Raw genomic sequence first — 19,550 nt, 5'->3', positions numbered from 1 at the left:
AGACACTCGGGTGAGATTCTCTATTTAAAAATTGTCTCAAAACAGTATAAATCTCAATCAGTATATATCCTGTGAAGAATGAATACCTTTGATTGATAATTCTTAGCTTCAGCATAAAAATTCCTTTTTCTCACACCAAGGACATGATTAATATACCGATGACTCAGCAAATATCACGGACCCTCACCTGTTTAAAGAGTTGCTTTTGTCAGGCATGGGGTCATTCTCGAGGTCATCCAGGTCATTTAAGTCTGTGCTGGCTGCAGGATCCTGAAGATGAAATACTAAATATGTAATATGGAGTTTTTCAAGCAGATTTCCTTGGTGTAGTGAAATGGGGTTTAACATTGCATTATCATACTTATATAGAGACGTGCATTCACGTGTGTGTGTGTGTATGTGGCTGCTTGGACTAGTCTAGACTCATGCCAGATTTATAGTGCCCGCCCACTGACTTAGCAAGTTGCAGTGAAACATGGATATCCACACTAAGGCTAAAAAAAATAATGGTCTTGGTTCTCAGGCACCGCCTGCATCATCATGATGTTCGCCGTTTCGTTTGTATTTCAATTTTAAAAAACCCCAAAACAATCCTTAAATATTCCAAGTCCAATGGTAGTCAAATACAGTATTCCAGCATTTTACTGGAGGAATACATTTATGTAGGGAGGCCCTTTCCCAGGTTGATTGTACACTATTTGGTTACATCCTAGTTTGAAAAACAAAACAAATATAAAAAGACACCACCCGCCCACACTATATTTTGAAAAGCCATTGCCTGAGATCTATTTCTTTTATTTTTTTAAGCCTAAGACACAGTATACAAACTCTGAGTCGACCATGACTTGTTCAGGATAACAACAAATTGAACCACCAACCTTCTACGCTCAGGGTAGGCCTCTAACCACTAGAGCAAGGAGGTGGCTGATTCTATTAGGGAGAGAGATGCTACAAGGCGATACATACGTAGTTGTCCCTGAGGTCCTCGTGTTGGTGGTCGATGCCGTCGTCCAGGATGCAGATGATGACGTCGGTCCCAGTGAAGCCATTATTCCATGCCGGGTCAACATTCAGGTCCATCCCGACCTTGCCTGCACTTTGGCCATAGTTGCGCTGAAATAGTGTTGCAAAGTTTAAGTAACTAAGAAAACTTGTCCCCTTTCTAAAAATGTGCCTGATACATGCATACTCACACAAATAATACAAGCAACACCCAATAGCACCCTCAGTCACAATGTGGATCTGTGACATCCCAATCCTTACCCTATGACATCCCCATCCTGAACCTGTCATCCCCATCCTGAACCTGACATCCCCATCCTGACCCTGACATCCTCATCCTGAACCTGTGACACCCCCATCCTGACCCTGTGACATCCCCATCCTGACCCTGTGACACCCCATCCTGAACCTGACATCCCCATACTGAACCTGACATCCTCACCCTGAACCTGTGACATCCCCATCCTGACCTTGTGACACCCCATCCTGAACCTGACATCCCCATACTGAACCTGACATCCTCATCCTGAACCTGTGACACCCCCATCCTGACCCTGTGACATCCCCATCCTGACCTTGTGACACCCCATCCTGAACCTGACATCCCCATACTGAACCTGACATCCTCACCCTGAACCTGTGACATCCCCACCCTATCCTGTGACATCCCCATCCTGAACCTGTGACATCCCCACCCTGAACCTGACATCCCCATCCTGAACCTGTGACATCCCCATCCTGAACCTGTCATCCCCACCCTGAACCTGTGACATCCCCACCCTGAACCTGTGTCATCCCCATCCTGAACCTGTGACATCCCCATCCTGAACCTGTCATCCCCATCCTGAACCTGACATCCCCACCCTGAACCTGTGACATCCCCATCCTGACCCTGTGACATCCCCATCCTGAACCTGTGTCATCCACATCCTGAACCTGACATCCCCATCCTGAACCTGTGACACCCCCATCCTGAACCAGACATCCCCACCCTGAACCTGTGTCATCCACATCCTGAACCTGACATCCCCATCCTGAACCTGTGACACCCCCATCCTGAACCAGACATCCCCACCCTGAACCTGTGACATCCCCACCCTGAACCTGTGTCATCCACATCCTGAACCTGACATCCCCATCCTGAACCTGTGACATCCCCACCCTGAACCTGTGTCATCCACATCCTGAACCTGACATCCCCATCCTGACCTTGTGACATCCCCATCCTGAACCAGACATCCCCATCCTGAACCTGTGACATCCCCACCCTGAACCTGTGTCATCCACATCCTGAACCTGACATCCCCATCCTGACCTTGTGACATCCCCATCCTGAACCTGACATCCCAATCCTGACCCTGACATCCTCATCCTGAACCTGTGACACCCCCATCCTGACCCTGTGACATCCCCATTCTGACCCTGTGACACCCCATCCTGAACCTGACATCCCCATACTGAACCTGACATCCTCATCCTGAACCTGTGACACCCCCATCCTGACCCTGTGACATCCCCATCCTGACCTTGTGACACCCCATCCTGAACCTGACATCCCCATACTGAACCTGACATCCTCACCCTGAACCTGTGACATCCCCACCCTGAACCTGTGACATCCCCATCCTGAACCTGACATCCCCATCCTGAACCTGTGACATCCCCATCCTGAACCTGACATCCCCATCCTGAACCTGTGACATCCCCACCCTGAACCTGTGTCATCCACATCCTGAACCTGACATCCCAATCCTGACCCTGTGACATCCCCGCCCTGAACCTGTGACATCCCCACCCTGGACCTTTGACATCCCAATCCTGAACCTGACATCCCCACCCTGAACCTGACATCCCCACCCTGAACCTGTGACATCCCCACCCTGAACCTGTAACATCCCCATCCTGAACCTGTGACATCCCCATCCTGAACCTGACATCCCCATCCTGACCCTGACATCCCCACCCTGAACCTGTGACATCCCCAACCTGGACCTTTGACATCCCAATCCTGTACCTGACATCCCCACCCTGAACCTGACATCCCCACCCTGAACCTGTGACATCCCCACCCTGAACCTGACATCCCCACCCTGAACCTGACATCCCCACCCTGAACCTGTGACATCCCCACCCTGAACCTGTGACACCCAATCCTGAACCTGTGACATCCCCATCCTGACCCTGACATCCCCAGCCTGACTCTGTGACATCCACATCCTGAACCTGTGACATCCCCACCCTGAACCTGACATCCACATCCTGAACCTGTGACATCCCCATCCTGACCCCGTGACATCCCATCCTGAACCTGACATCCCCAGCCTGACCCTGTGACATCCACATCCTGAACCTGTGACATCCCCACCCTGAACCTGTGACATCCTGAACCTGTGACATCCCCACCCTGAACCTGACATCCCCACCCTGAACCTGTGACATCCCCGCCCTGAACCTGACATCCCCATCCTGAACCTGTGACATCCCCATCCTGAACCTGACATCCCCATCCTGAACCTGTGACATCCCCACCCTGAACCTGACATCCCCATCCTGAACCTGACATCCCCACCCTGAACCTGACATCCCCATCCTGACCCTTTGACATCCCCATCCTGAACCTCACATCCCCACCCTGAACCTGACATCCCCATCCTGAACCTGACATCCCCAGCCTGACCCTGTGACATCCACATCCTGAACCTCACATCCCCACCCTGAACCTGACATCCCCATCCTGAACCTGACATCCCCAGCCTGACCCTGTGACATCCACATCCTGAACCTGACATCCCCACCCTGAACCTGTGACATCCCTACCCTGAACCTGTGACATCCCCACCCTGAACCTGACATCCCCACCCTGAACCTGAGACATACCCACCCTGAACCTGTGACATCCCCATCCTGACCCTGTGACATCCCCATCTTGACCCTGTGACATCCCCACCCTGGACCTGTGACATCCCTACCCTGACCCCATGACATCGCCATCCCGACCCTGTGACATCACCATCCTGAACCTGTGACATCCCCACCCTGAACCTGTGACATCCCCACCCTTAACCTGTGACATCCCTACCCTGACCCCATGACATCACTATCCTGACCCTGTGACATCACCATCCCGACCCTGTGATATCACCATCCCGACCCCGTGACATCACCATCCAGAACCTGTGATATACTCATCTGGTCGTCTAGTCGGTAATCATCCCCCAGACACATCCTTAATTCACTAGTCATGTAATAACGCCAGTTTCCACAGATCTATCTGCAAGCCTCATTATCTAACACAACCAAAGTCACCCCCTTGAGTGTTCCATCTTGCCACTTGACTGTTGTAATGCATGACTTCATATAGCCCAGCACTTGTGAGTCCCTGTCCAATCAGCCCAGAGGCAAAGAGTACCAAGTACACCAACCACATAGGAATTCAATGAATGCTTTTACACATACAATAAGACTTATCTACATATGTAGGTAACAGCTTTTACAGTTGTTGAGTGCAGCTTCTGCGTTTATTTTAAAATGTGTTCACTGAGTGTCATAACCTGAACAAAATTTATCCTCAAAGAGAAACAAAATAGTTTCATGAATTGATTTTGCTGATTTGGGGCTGAACATTTTATATTCCGGGGGCTAGAGATGTTTGTTTGAGGGAGATCATTTCAACAATCACTGCTCCAAAACACACAAAAAGAATTCTGTGAAAAAGAACAACATATTTACCCATGACACAATTTATTTTTTGGGTCCGGTGTACGGTTTATTTTGTTGGTAAATCGTAAAAAAAAAAAGAAGAAGATTTTTTTCAAGCATTCTCAAGAACAGATTGTTTTTAAAAAAAATCTCAGGCTCTTCCCCCACCAGAATATCAAATGTTTATACCCTTTGTGGCAGCTGAGAATCTAGAAAATGTTTTTACCTTCCCATGCTTACCATTCCATAAAATAAATATTTAATCCAACACATCTTTATAACAATAATAATTTGAGATATTAACAACAATAAAACTCACCAAATACCACTGGTCATGGAATTTGGGGTCAGTGAACTGTTCCACGTACTCCAAGCTTCCACTGCGTTCACTGAGTCGCGCCTCTTGTACGCGGTGGTAGACCGAGTCGTCCGTGATCTCGCGGATCGGCAGTTCAATTTGCTTGTCGTGTATTATCTCTCTCTTCTCTCGGATCAGCAGCTGCTCTTGCTGAGCATACAAAACCTGAACAACCACAAATTATATTTATATACACATATATCTATATTGTTTGATTAAATCTTTGCATTAAATCAGCATCAATCTATGCAATTGGGATACAATGACATGCATCAACCAAGTCAGCGAGCCTCGCCATCCAAATCTGTTAGTCACCTCTTACGCCATTAGCATGGGATGCTGAAGATCAACTCTTTCCACATCTCCACAGGGGGTAATTCAAAAATGGAGTCATCCCTTTCAAGACCCACCCTAACCAATCTGATGTGGCTTACCTTGGGGTGAGCGTTGAGAATGTCCACATGCGTGTCGGCGCTGCGTTTAGATCGATGATCCACTTCAGGGTGGCTCATCAGGAAGGCTTTGATGCTGCGCAGCTGCAAGGGAAAACAGAAAATAGTTTCCATGAACCAGTCAAACTCTGTTATCACGACACATCATTGAAGGGTGAGTTTGGTTTTACGCCGCTTTTAGCAATATTCCAGCAATATCACGGCGAGGGACACCAGAAATGGGCTTCACACATTGTACCCATGTCGGGATTCGAACCCGGGTCTTCGGCGTGACGAGCGAACGCTTAAACCACTAGGCTACCCGACATCATTGAAGATGTAAGCTGGTGTGTATAAAGAGTACTCCAAGATGTATATATACTCACCACCAAAAGAAACGCAAAGAAGAGAATCTTTAATTGATTCTCCAGAGATGAATGGCTTACCTCATGTTCCACCTTGAATCCCAGGCTTTTGGCGATCTCTTCAACTTCCTGTCTGTTTCCATTGACCTTGACAGCAAACTGGTTGATGAAGTCACTAGCATCAGACACACAGACACACGCACAGACAAGAAGGGCCAAGGTCACGACGACCCCTACACTCCAACTCATAACTACCTGGAACATAATGAACAAATATACAGCATACACGTCGTTTGTTTGTTTGTTTGTTTGCTTTTGGTTTAACGCTGCACTCAGCAATATTCCAGCTATATTATGGCAGTCTATAAATCATCACCAGTACCATTAGATGAATCTTTCAACAAGCATGGGTTGCTGAAGACCAATTCAAAGCCTGATTGTAATAGGCGTAAATAATCGAGTCTGGATCAGACAATCCAGTGATTGACAACAAGAGCATCAATCTACTCAGCTAGGATATGATGACATGCATCAACCAAGCCAGTGAGCCTGACCACCCAATCCTGCTAGTCACCTCTTACGACAAGCACAATTGCCTATTACAGCAAGCATGGGTTGCTAAAGACCTATTCAGCCCTAAGAAATATGTTTCTTAAACAGTATATCAAGTTTCAAACTGTAACATCTTTTACTGAAATTATTTCATCAGAAAACTTTGATGTTGTATATAACACATGTTTATATCTATATAAAGTCCAACGGCTAAGGGAAACTTAAATCGACTACTTCCTTGGCATGCGTAGTTCATGCAACCAACCATTGTCTGTATTATGGGCCTATGGCCTTCTTACTGAATAAACTGTCTGTCTGTCTGTCTGTCTATTCTACGCCGCATCGTCACAGGTCCGGTTGCATTTGAGATTGTACGCAGAGGGTAGGGCTGGGATGGGTTCTCGGGTACTCGGGTCGGGTGGATACTGAATAGAAGCCCAGTACCCACAGGACTTCCCTGTTCAATCGTTTAATGACAAAAATTCACTATGATACACTACAAGTCACTAATGTTTGCATTTCTTTCCGACAATGCACACATTCCTTCTGACTTTTGACTTTTATAGCTTTGAATAAAGATATAGCTTCTGTCAACTTCAAGGGGGCACGGGTGGTCCAGTCGTCTAAGGCGCCGCGATTCGCTGTGCAGAGTTGCGTCCCTTGGGCACGCCAGAAACCTATGATTGTGGGTTTGAATCCCGGTTCGCCCCGATTATGTTTCTAGGTTTGTCAGCACCATACCCGTGCTCGTGGGTTTCACCGAAGTGGTAAACGTCTGAGACCTGCATCACTTCGGGCTTTCCTCCCACATTAAGCTGACACGCCGTGATATAACTGGAATACTGTTAAAAGCGGCGTAAAACCCAACTCACTCACTCACTTTGGAGAATACATAGAAGAGCCGAATTCAGAAGTAGTATTGTATTATAATCTGCATCACAAACACATGTCAAGGAAACAACAACATGTCTTGAAAGATCCTTAATTTCATAGTATGTCTCCATTCCATTGAGCTAAATACCCTGGGGCCATTTGCCACGACAGCTTAGTTTTGAGTCTTGTTATACCCACACATCGCTGACAAACCTAGAAACATAATCGGGGCGAACCGGGATTCGAACAGGTTTCTGTCGTGCCCAAGGGACGCAACTCTGCACCATGAATCGCGGCGCCTTAGATGACTGGGCCATGTAACTATTAATAAAAACAAACAAACTCGCAGACGAGGTTGAAGTCGATGATTTTTTTGCGAGTTTGCTTATTATTATTATTATTAGTTACAAGGTCCTGTGGTATTCTCACTTCAGGGATACATCTCAGATTCCAAACCTTTCACCAAATTGGGCAACAAAATCATTATTTTCTTCCAAAATTGGGATTTTATAAAGTTCAATTTTCTTAATATCAGATGTATTTTAACACCGAGTCTTGAGATTGCATTTAATGCAAAATATAAAATAATTCTCAGTCCTGTAATCACTGAATTATAAGGTTACTTCTACAAAGCTTTACATATTAACATGAATTGGGAACTTCTTAATTACAATTTGGGAATATCTAAAGACACTTGATGCAGACAGGGCTGAATATCAGCCTCTGAGCAAGTCTAGATAAATCCGGGGCTATAGTCTGGGAGTTAATTTAAGGTACCGACGTTTACTACAATATCTGAAAAACTATTGGACCTACTCCAGTCAAAGTTGGTATGAGATTATTAAACAGTCATACATAACTGGATATTACATTTAAAGACAATCGGTGCATGAATAAAAAATCTGTCTATTTAGCTATCACTATATTTCATCAACAACCAGACCTGTTGGTCACGGGTGGAACGTGCATTCATTGTAACAGCCATCTGCATAATGCTACCCCTGCGTCACAGGGCCATATGACACAGTTGAACCAATCAACTCAACTCGAAAGGGTGCACGGGAATCATGCACGCACGAATACGGTGTTAGCATTAGATTTCATGATGTCTCAGCGCAAGCATCTTTCCGCTGACTATATATTTTCTTATTTGTAAGAAAGAATTCTATAATCATAAGCTTTTTCTAGTTTCATTCATGTCAGATCACTAATCAATCATTGATTGCTTTTTCAAACCAATGATCAATTTGAGATTTTACTTACTTCCCCACACTCAGTTGATCACACACTCAATCAGTTTAAGATGATCAGTACAATGACAATCTATGTTTAAATTACACGCTGAACAAGAACGCCCTCATATATCGATGTGCAGTGTACCACAATGACTGTCTCCCATGCTGAATGCAGGCCATCTCATACAAGCTAGTGATGGGGGAGCAGTATGACGTCATCATGTGAAAAAAAAATTCACAAGCTTTTCCAGTTAAGCTGTTTATTGCCAATACACCGGATGGTGTCAATAATTGCTCTTTTTTCACATGCAACAAATATCTAGACTGCTATGTCTCAAAACTTAAGGAATTAATTTTTTATCCAACACCGAATTTTGAACTGGTTGCTAAACTGACAAAAGTAAATTTCGATTTCATGTCAAACATTTTCATGTAACAAAACTAAAATCTCAAATAGACAGTTTTGCCAAATATATCATACTATATAATTCAAAGAGTTTGTCTCTCTGTCAAGATATTTTAACAATCAATATTTAAATCTGTTGATACCAATCAGTGGCAGAACCGTACGCACTGGTTGAAGGAGCACACTACCCGGCCCGACGTCCAGCGGTACTCCCAGTTTGGCTTCCAAGTCACTGTCGGGTGGTCGGGTAGCCTAGTGGTTAAAGCGTTCGCTCGTCACGCTGAAGACCCGGGTTCGATTCCCGACATGGGTACAATGTGTGAAGCCCATTTCTGGTTTCCCCCGCCGTGATATTGCTGGAATATTGCTAAAAGCGGCGTAAAAACCATATTCACTCACTCCAAGTCACTGTCAGGCATGCCTAGCTTGGTGTAGACAGTATCTGAGGTTCTGATGACAACACTTGGACAGTATTCTGTCAATTGATGAGTCAGGTTTCATCTGGACAGTTCTGGGGGTCGTGCAGAGCCCAGGAGAATGTTTTATCCACCCCTGTATCTCAATGTCGTCAGTTTTGCGGTGGAAGTGTAAAATATAGTATGGGGTGGCATCACAGCTCATGGGAGAACACAACTCATCCTTGTCAATGGCAATTTGAATGGGGTACGCTACCGGGATGACATTCGAGATCCTGTTCTACCCTTTGTGCAAATGCAGGGATGAAATTCACACTGAAGCTGGTTAATGCCCGCCCACACCTTGCACGTGTTGTAACAGACTTCTTGAGGCAGCATAACATTGCTGTACTGCCATGGCTGGCTGTTTCTCCAGACCTCTACCCCAGAGAACATGTCTGGGATGAGATGGATCGACACCTACGACAGGATCAGAACCAGCCGGTAACACTAGCTCAGTTGGACCAATCTTTGGTTGACATTTGGAACATCATCCCAGGCTGTTTTCAATCATCTGGTGTCTTCAATGTGCTGCTGCCTCGCCTGTATCAACGCAAATGGTGGTCACACCCAGACCAACGCAAATGGTGGTCACAACCAGATCAACGCAAATGGTGGTCACACCCAGACCAACGCAAATGGTGGTCACACCCTGTTTTGACATTGTTAATTGAGTTGTTACACCACCTCTCTTTTAGTGGGTGTAACTCTGTCTCCAGCATTACCAGGTATAGGGTTTGTCAATGAACTTGTTATAATAAACATTGATTAGACACATGACCAATTTGTAGGCTTAAAAAAGAAGAACTGGTTCTCAGGTAATGGCTTTTGAAAATATAGTGCAGGTGGGCAGTGTCTTTTTTTTTTTAATTTTTTTTTTTAGTGTCACTAAATAAGCAGTTATGTAATCAAATAAACAGTTGTGTACAACGAACCTTAATAAGGGCCTCCCTACATAAATGAATTCCTTGATGAGTAAAATACTGGAATACAGTATTTGACTACCATTGGAATATTTAAGGATTGTTTTGTTGTTGTTTTAAATGGAAATATAAACGAAACGTGCGGCAACCTTTATGATGACGGCGGTGCCTGAGAACCAAGACTATTATGTTTTTAGCCTTATGTTGATAATTTCTGTAACATTACATTTAAACCACTTTGTATGAAGTACAGTTATTTTTTTCTGCTAGTATATATACCAAACAACAAAAGTTCCTGTGACATTGAATAAGATTTAATGCAAAGTTATGTTTTTTACCAAATCTGAAACAATTTCGGTTTGCAACAGATAAAAGACTCCTGTAAGTGTTCAAATGGTTTAATTTGCCATACTGACTTCAGAAAATGCATGATTTTATAAAAAAAAACATGAACATGACAAAACGTCAATTTACAAATCAATAGCGTGTGTGCAAGCAACACATCTTCGTCTCATGGAATGGACCAGGCGCCCCAATGGCTCGCAGACGCTCATTTTTGGACAGGCGTGGCATTTCATAATGTTGAATAATTGTGTAATTTTGTTGTTTTTCTGAGTGGTTGTTGTCGGCACGATGGTAAACAATGCATATGGAATCCTGTTAATGCACATGTTTTTATACCCATTCTTTGGTAGTGAATTGCATGGGGCTTGCATAAAAGTCAACTTTTGCTTGGAATGCATGCTTTTCGGTAGCAGTTGCGTTTTTGTGACTTGATTCCATACATGTACTACAATTTTGAAAACCAAACTTTACTTGCTTAAAAAATACACTAAAATATTGGTGTCACAGGAACTTTTGTTGTTGAGTATATTAATAAAATGGTCTGTAGTCAGGCTGTTGGCCAGACCTCAACCCCTGACATGTACAAACTAGATCTTGTTTATTGTCACAAGGAATAAATGTTGTTTATCAGATCGAACCATGATAAATCCCACCATAAGCTTCACTGAGTTCTCCCAAAAGTGGCTATAATTAAAAGTCCCCAAATACACTTAACAACAGTCTCTGATCGTCAGCCTCCATTGATGTGCGTTGGCGTGTGACAACTCGGGGTCAGATGTTCTGACGCCATGGGTGACTGATCGGCTGAAGGTGGCTGGCCATACACTTATTGCCAGGTTACCAGATAAATAAACAAACATATAGATACAATATTGTTAAAATAGTTGGCGTAACATGTTTATATATTGCTACCTTAATCAACACGGAGAAAGATTATTAAAATCTATTCAATATATGTCAGTTAAGATGACATAGCCTCTTTTTATTGGTATGTTTTTGTTTAATGACTTACAATATTCCAGCTATATCATGTGTATATGAGACCCGTGAAGATCCGGGGGAAAAATATGTAATCAGCAACCCATGCTTGCTGTAAAAGGCGACTATGCTTGTTGTAAAAGGCGACTAACGGGATTAGGTAGTCAGACTCGCTGACTTGGTTGAAGCATGTCATCGATCCCAATTGCGTGGATCGATGCTCATGATATCAATCACTGGATTGTCTGGTAAAGACTCAATTATTTACAGACCGCCGTCATGTAGCTGGAATATTGCTAAGTGCGGCGTAAAACAACAAACCAATCAACATCTGTAATTATTTGTGTATGGACCAGACAATCCAGTGATTGATATCATGAGCATTGATCTACTCAATTGGGATATGATGACATGCATCAGCCAAGACAGCAAGCCTGACCACCAAATCCTGCTGGTCACCTCTTACGAAAAGCATGGGTTGCTGAAGACCAGTTCTACCCGGATCTTCACTGGGAACATCTTTTATCATAAATCAATCAGTGTCGAACAAATGGGTATTTAGTATACTAGTCAGAATGAGACATATACACAAGTGTTTTAGGTTTTTCACAGGACATTTTGAAGAAAGACTAAACTCTACAGCCTTGTACTCATTTCACAATCTGATCGCAGCACTATGACTGTCGTTACTATCCTTGTCAATATACACATATCATAGCCCTGTGATCACTTTACAAACTAGGTCAAGACGTTGTAAGCTTCCTGTGCGAAACTAAGATCTTAGCTCTGCGTACTGAGCAGGGATTTATCTAAGATTCCAAACAACGTGCCCCTGGCAGACAAATGAGGAAAAACATGTTATTTTCTTCAAAATTGATATTCGGTCCACAATCTGCAGTAAATGTCAGCAAAAATTCCCAAATTGGAATTATACCCTCCCCAGTTCATGCTGTTATAGTTACAACTAATGTTATGTCTTTGTAGATGTTCATTGATAACAGGATCAATTAGAGGATCAGCCTTAATGCCAAGTTCAATATTATTGCATTGAATGCAATGTTAAAACACAATGTTACCATGGTTAAAACACAATGTTACCATGGTTAAAACACAATGTTACCATGGTTAAAACACCTCTGAATGCAGGAACATAAGAAATCAGAAAAAAACAATTTTGAACAAAATATAGATTTTTCCCATTTTGTACTTAGTTTAGAAATTGGAATCCTAGAAAAATCCCTGTAGACACACATCCCTCAGTTTGTTGGTTTTTTTCATAATTTTTTCATAATAAAGAAGTTGACATCCATATATTCTCTTCCTTAAAACATATGTACATATCATAGAAAAAAGTCTAAACCACCTTATTTTGGACACAGATCTCCAAGGGGTATTATGAAAATGAAATCTAGAATATTTGTTATCAATTATTAATATATTGGTATTTTGTAGACTGGCTTACAGTCTATCTTGATATTTCATTTAACCTATTAACATGATTAACACACAAAAACAAAAGTGTTGAGTCTTCAACATGTTCAAGTAAACATATATTATGATATATATTGCAAATCTTTAAACATGTTCCACAAATAAATCTGTGAAAGGGTAATTCAGCTTAAACATGTTTTCAAATGTATAAAAAGAAGAAAATAATAAGAAAGGGAGACATCTATCAACACTAATACAACTAAAAACTGAGAAACACCCACACCAATTTCAAGCAAACGAGTGGGTACAATGTGTGAAGCCCATTTCTGGTGTCCCCCGCTGTGATATTGCTAAAAGCGGCATAAAACCATACTCACTCACTCACTCAAGCAAATGAGACAGAACCTAGTGTGACATATTGATTCCATATGCTTTAAGACATGATAATTCCCTAAGTGCACTTTGGGGATGGTTGATTGATATATTCTCCTGTCTTTAATAAAACCTCACCATCCCATATCCTCTGTCCCCATAGACTCTTACAGATCAAACACCAAGTAATGTCCAAGTGGGAGCTGTATACACAATGTTACACTACGATACTTTGGTTGATACAAAGCAATGTCATTAAAATCACATCTTTTACTCCCATATGACACCTCTGTGTGACATTCAGACAAGCATATCTATATCTGTATCTAGAAAACGAACTTAATGGACAGTTCTGAATGTAAGTAAGGGTTGTGTCATCATATTGATGGGGATAGCTAATACTCCCTGTTGGTTTTGAACGCCATGAATTCCACACAAAAAAGGAATACCATTGAAGGAAATTTGTGTCCTATATGGATTTTCTTTTGAAAAAATACCTCTCTAATAATCGCATTGGTAAAGAAATAAACTGAATTGTTTCACAAAGCTCACATCTGATTTGCACAAGAACCAATGCATCCTTCATATTGGGTGATCATCGTCACTCTGGGTTCAAAAGATGTGAGGGCCTACAGAGAGGTTGTCATATTACCTTTACATACAGAGGTATCATATCAAACCTGATTTTAAAGAGATGGAATCTATGATCTTTATATAATACATTAAAATACCTTCACAAGTTTAAGAAGCATGACGATGAAAGACTAGAGAATTTAAACTTTAATTAAATTTTAAACTTTAATTAAACTAGTCAATTTAACTAATAAGGGAAAATGTAGATTACAATATTTACATTTGTTATCCATGTAACATGACCTCTGTATATAAACTTTTGTATCACTATTTGGTAATACGCCCATATCCCCCCTAAAAAATATATTTAACTAAAAGGATTGAGCAGCTATGCATACATATACAACTTTAGGAGGGGGATACGGGCGGAACTCTTTAAAAAAATGAACAAAATATATATACTACGACCAGAAAAGTATTATTGTTATGAAAAAGAGTCGTGTTTTTAATTTCCAAATTAACTGATTAATATTCGTAGTCAGCGTTGTTATGTACGGACCGAGTTCGTTTCCTCAATTTCAACTTTTAACACTAACGTGAATCATAGACTGTACTTTTGATAAACAGAAGTTTTGCAACTATGTTTAAAGCGCTGTACGTTCCCACACACCCGACCGGTCTTACCTTGACAAACGTTCACGTTCACTGCATTGTAAACACGTCGTCCCTCCACGACAATAATCGTCCGTTAGTACACCTACACCTGGTAGAGCTGACCAAGCGAGCTGTTTCGACATAAATAAATCCACCCGGAACTTACGTCAAACTTCGTACGGGTACACTGACCTGAATAAGCCTTCAGAAAATATAACGAATCGAAAAATCCCGTTCAAAGGGAAGTAATTGGTGTTTGATGTCAATCAAATTAGCACTCCTTTGTAGAACATGTTTTGACAGGCGGGAGTTATGTCGAAATATACTCCGGTCAGCCGTTTTACCTACTCAACGGGTAGCCACATTTTAGGAGAATTACAGAGGTTTAATTTTAATTGCAACACCACCCGGAGAGTCACAAAATTAAAGTTACCTAGAGACAATGAGGGTGTCATTTTGTTCTTGTGTAAACACGTTTTCATGTTGTGTCAAGAATTTGTTTGTTTGTTGTTTAACGCCGCACGCAGCAATATTCCAGCTGTATGACGGCGGTCTGTAAATAATCGAGTTTGGACCAGACGATCCAGTGATTGACATCATGAGCATCGATCTAGGCAAATGGGATACGATGACATGTATCAACATATATATATGTATATGACATATATTTACAGATATATATTTATAACATACTGGCGCTTTTATAAAATATGCAATTTTGTGCAATATTCCACACGCACTTACGCACGAAAGAGATAATTATAATGTAAAGGGTATGAGAGACCTTTTTTTACATGAATAATAATATATTACATATACAACTACAATATTAAACCATCAATTCATACAAATACATGTAAACACACACACACACACACACACACACACACAGCAAACGCGCGCACGCACGCGCACACACACACACACACACACACACACACATACACAGCAAACGCGCGCGCGCAGGAGATGTAGTTGTATCGGAGACTCTTTGTGTATATATATTCCTTAATCGTTATGAAAACATGATTATCTAATGCTTCTTTGGTCAAATCATCTGTGTATTTGTGTTTAACTCAGTAGATCCGCGTTAGAATAGGCGTTCATCAACTCATGCTTGCCGTTTAAGGCGACTATGCTTGCCGTTTAAGGCGACTATGCTCGGGTGGTCAGGCTCCCTGACTTGGTTTATGCATGTCATCGTATCCCAATGACGAGGTTCGATGCTCATGATTTCAGTCACAGGATTGTCTGGTCCAGACTCGATTATTTACAGACCGCCGTCATATAGCTGGAATATTGCCGAATGCGGCGTTAAGCAACAAACAAACAAACAAACAAACATTATATAGATCATGCAGAAACTTTGAAGACAACATTTAATCTTAATTTCATGATGATAAAAAATCCCTTCGAAAAAGATAAGAAAAACAACGCAGTACCAGATGCAACTTTTACACATCTTCGCATCATACCGTAGTGTGCTGTATCAACGTTATCACATCGTTAGGATTTGCGTGGTCAAACTATATAATCGGATTATCAGATTAAACCAGCCAACATGGTTTTTGGTATAAAGGTGTTTTGTTGTACATGTAGTATCATCTGAACAATCAAAAACGAAAAAAGCTTATCCCCTTAACTAATGCCGATTTTATAGTGCTAGCCTCAAGATTATTGCACTTATATAGCGACGTGCATGCACGTGTGTGTGCAGGGTATGAAACTCCCAAAAAAATCAGCCAGACCACAGGACTGGCTAGCTGAAATACTTGCCAGCCCTGACCAAAACCTGCCTTCCCACTATAATCATATGTTTCTCAGGATAATTTAATTAAAAATATGAAAACTGATTGCTTGTAGCATAAGCGCTTCGCTAAATGTTAGGTTGTCTAATAGCTAACGGCGTTTCCTTTTGGTTACATTTTATGACTCATCTTTACATGTGAATTAATGCTTATCATCAGGAAATATTTAGAATATTTTCACCTATGAAATATAACCCGACCGTCGGGCAGGGGGATTTGAAAATCTGACAGCCCGAGTTGAAATCAACCCGTCTCGGACGGTCGGGCAGGCAGGTATTTCGAAAACTGGTGTGTGCCGATAATAGTGCTAGCCACTGAGATACCACGCCGCAGTTTACCATGGATACCCTTCTCAGACACAATATACCGTACAGTCCCGTCATTGTTTTAGCTCCTGTTTAATGTTGAACGCCAGGCAGAGTAACAACAAGTACCATCTTTCAAATTTTGGCATGACGCGGCCGGGGATCGAATCCCCGACCACTCTCCAAACAGACACGAGACCACGGAGGCTGTCTCCACTTATAGGAAAGTACCGTTTGCAACTTGCTTACTGCATTTCTTCATGGCTTAAGAAACAAAACAACTTATATCATATTACTTTATATGCGATTACAGACAATAAGTGTTTTCTTGCTTTATATTGGACACTCTTGCCTCGGAAAGATGATTGTACCCATATGGTGATTCGAACCAGTAACTTAAAACATATACAATGTACTTATATATTGTCTTAAACAATATACATGTACTAATATAATGGCCAATGTTGACATTCCTGTATCAAAATATGAATTTGATACGCAGCTAGTATGTGGTATAAGGTCCGGGGTTCGATCCCCAGCCGCGTCATACCAAAAGACGTTAAAAGATGGTACTTGTTGTTACCCTGTCTGACGCGCGGCATTAAGGGGGTAAAACAAGGACTGGTCGGCTCGGAGTCAGTGCACTGTGTCTGAGTGGGGTATTCATGTTAAACTGCGGCATGGTATCTCAATGTGCTAGCACTATAAATCGGCATCAGTCCGTACTAGTACAAGCAGCCACACACACATGTGCATGCACGTCGCTATATAAGTGCAATAATCTGGGTCGCGACGTTAAACCCAATTTCACCTCACCTCACCTTAAACAATATACATGTACAAATATAATGGACAATGTTGACATTCCTGTATCAAAATATGAATTTGATACGCAGCTTGTATGTGGTATATGCGCCATATATTTCTTTGACATTGCGATCCGCCGGTCAACTTTAAACGTGTTCCTTTTGAACATTTTACTTGAATTTTACGCCCCATTCCGCCATATTAAGGGAAGAGTTTGAACACCTAAACTGGTTCCATTGTTGGTTCGAGCAGCAAGCTTTGCGCTTCGTGTAGACAGGAGCCCAGTCACGGACCCGCCATAATTTTACGTCAACGCATTAAAACCATGAAATCACACCAAACACAAATGAGACATGATGAATATTATGGGATGAAATATACGCCCTACAAGTACAATAATTTACACAGACAAACATGAAATATATAAATAATTTTAATTGCGGATCTCCTATTACTTCGCTGCATGTATCGTGGAAACAGTTCACTGTCATGTCTAAAGGATTGGCCGATTAAATGATGTTACAGACACGAATACGCACATACGTTATGCTCTGAAGCCAACCACCGTCGCCGACAGACGTTTAATATAGCTCTCTGATTCCTTGGTGCCATGTCCTCTCGCGGGCAACACGATTGATGCATGTGGGCATATATAATCAATCATTTATCTGAATGTTTCAAGCGGGGAGTGGAAGTGGGAGGTCGGTTGCACGATAGCTATCAGTTTAACGGGGGAGGCTGAGCGACTGTCATTGATGAAATTGACGACTCTTCATCAGGTCTGCGAGTGGGGATATATACGGCAGAAGCATTAGAAGTTGAAATACGTTACATTTCGTCCCCACTATAAGCCCAGGTAAGCGTATTTGAAAATTACTTATATTTAATACTGTTTTGGAATAATGTTTATATATATTACAACACTCATTTGGTGCGTACATGATTTTGTCCATTTTTTCGATCAATCTTTAATACATTTTACAACCTCTACATATTTATATTATTTTTTTTTAAATGTTTCTTTTATGTTGTATATGAACTGCGGGCAAAATATAGTATACACCCATGTTCGATGATGGTTAAATGGGTTATTTGACGGTGGTGTACTTGAAACGGGTATCAATTGTGTTTTGAACCTTTGCAGTGTTTCGATGACTGTTTTCAGTCTTGCAACGTTTTGAAACCGTTTGGAATTTTTTGGTCACATTCAGTTTTCAAGTGTATACTCTTGCCCAACAGTTTATATAATCGAACTTCCGATTTGTATTAATTTGGAAAAATATGCTTGTTTCGTTTGTGTATCAGATTATGTGTATAGCGAGATTGATGCTTTCATGTCTATATTTAAACGCATTTTCATAAAACATGTACGTTTTCTTATGAATCAATTTGTTGCTTTTTTAATAATTCGAAGTGACAGACTACCCGTGGACTCTATGTATCTCTGTTAGTGTCTGCTTTCTTTAACGGTTTTTTTCTGACACTGATAAAACTATATTCATAGAGCCGCTCTTGTAAGGGCGTGTTTGGCAAAGCTCGATTAAGAAGAACCTGTATATACACTTCTACAGAAAAATATGCAATGATAATTAACAATAAGCTTATACTTTGTGTGAGATCAACGTGAGAACCTTCACAGAGTGAGGAACAAAATGAATAAACATCTGAGTTGAATTGAGTAATAACACAGGAATTTGAAAGTGCCGATTTTAATGATATTTGAAAGTAAATTCAGAATTTTAATTCATGTATAAATTCAACAAATATGTATGGTGTAAGTGAGTATGGTTTTACGCCGTTTTTAGCAACATTCAAGCAATATCATGGCGGGGCACACTAGAAATGGGCTTCACACATTGTACCCATGTCGGAAATCGAACCCAGGTCTTCGGCGTGACGAGCGAACGCTTTAACAACTAAGCTACCCGACCGCCCCTGTATGGTGAAAAGCAACCGCGGTTCTATGTCACTCAGGGGG

General features: G+C 41.8%; 1 protein-coding gene across 1 annotated transcript in view; it reads right to left on the bottom strand.

Moving 5' to 3' along the window:
• Nucleotides 1-14,832, bottom strand: part of LOC124115669 (PC3-like endoprotease variant B) — a 34,478-nt gene extending 19,646 nt beyond the window's left edge. The window contains exons 1-6 of the mRNA XM_046476729.2: nt 14,683-14,832; nt 5,937-6,110; nt 5,494-5,595; nt 5,021-5,224; nt 967-1,113; nt 188-270 (exon numbers count right to left, since the gene is read on the bottom strand). Of these exons, the coding sequence (XP_046332685.2) occupies nt 188-270; nt 967-1,113; nt 5,021-5,224; nt 5,494-5,595; nt 5,937-6,104 (704 nt within the window). The 5' untranslated portion in view covers nt 6,105-6,110; nt 14,683-14,832. The remainder of the gene's footprint in view (nt 1-187; nt 271-966; nt 1,114-5,020; nt 5,225-5,493; nt 5,596-5,936; nt 6,111-14,682) is intronic.
• Between the last annotated feature and the right edge of the window lie 4,718 nt (nt 14,833-19,550).

The sequence above is a fragment of the Haliotis rufescens genome, unplaced genomic scaffold (assembly GCF_023055435.1).
Source record: "Haliotis rufescens isolate VD_foot unplaced genomic scaffold, xgHalRufe1.0.p SCAF_49, whole genome shotgun sequence".
NCBI lineage: Eukaryota > Metazoa > Mollusca > Gastropoda > Lepetellida > Haliotidae > Haliotis > Haliotis rufescens.
This window is presented reverse-complemented; position numbering and strand designations above follow the sequence as displayed.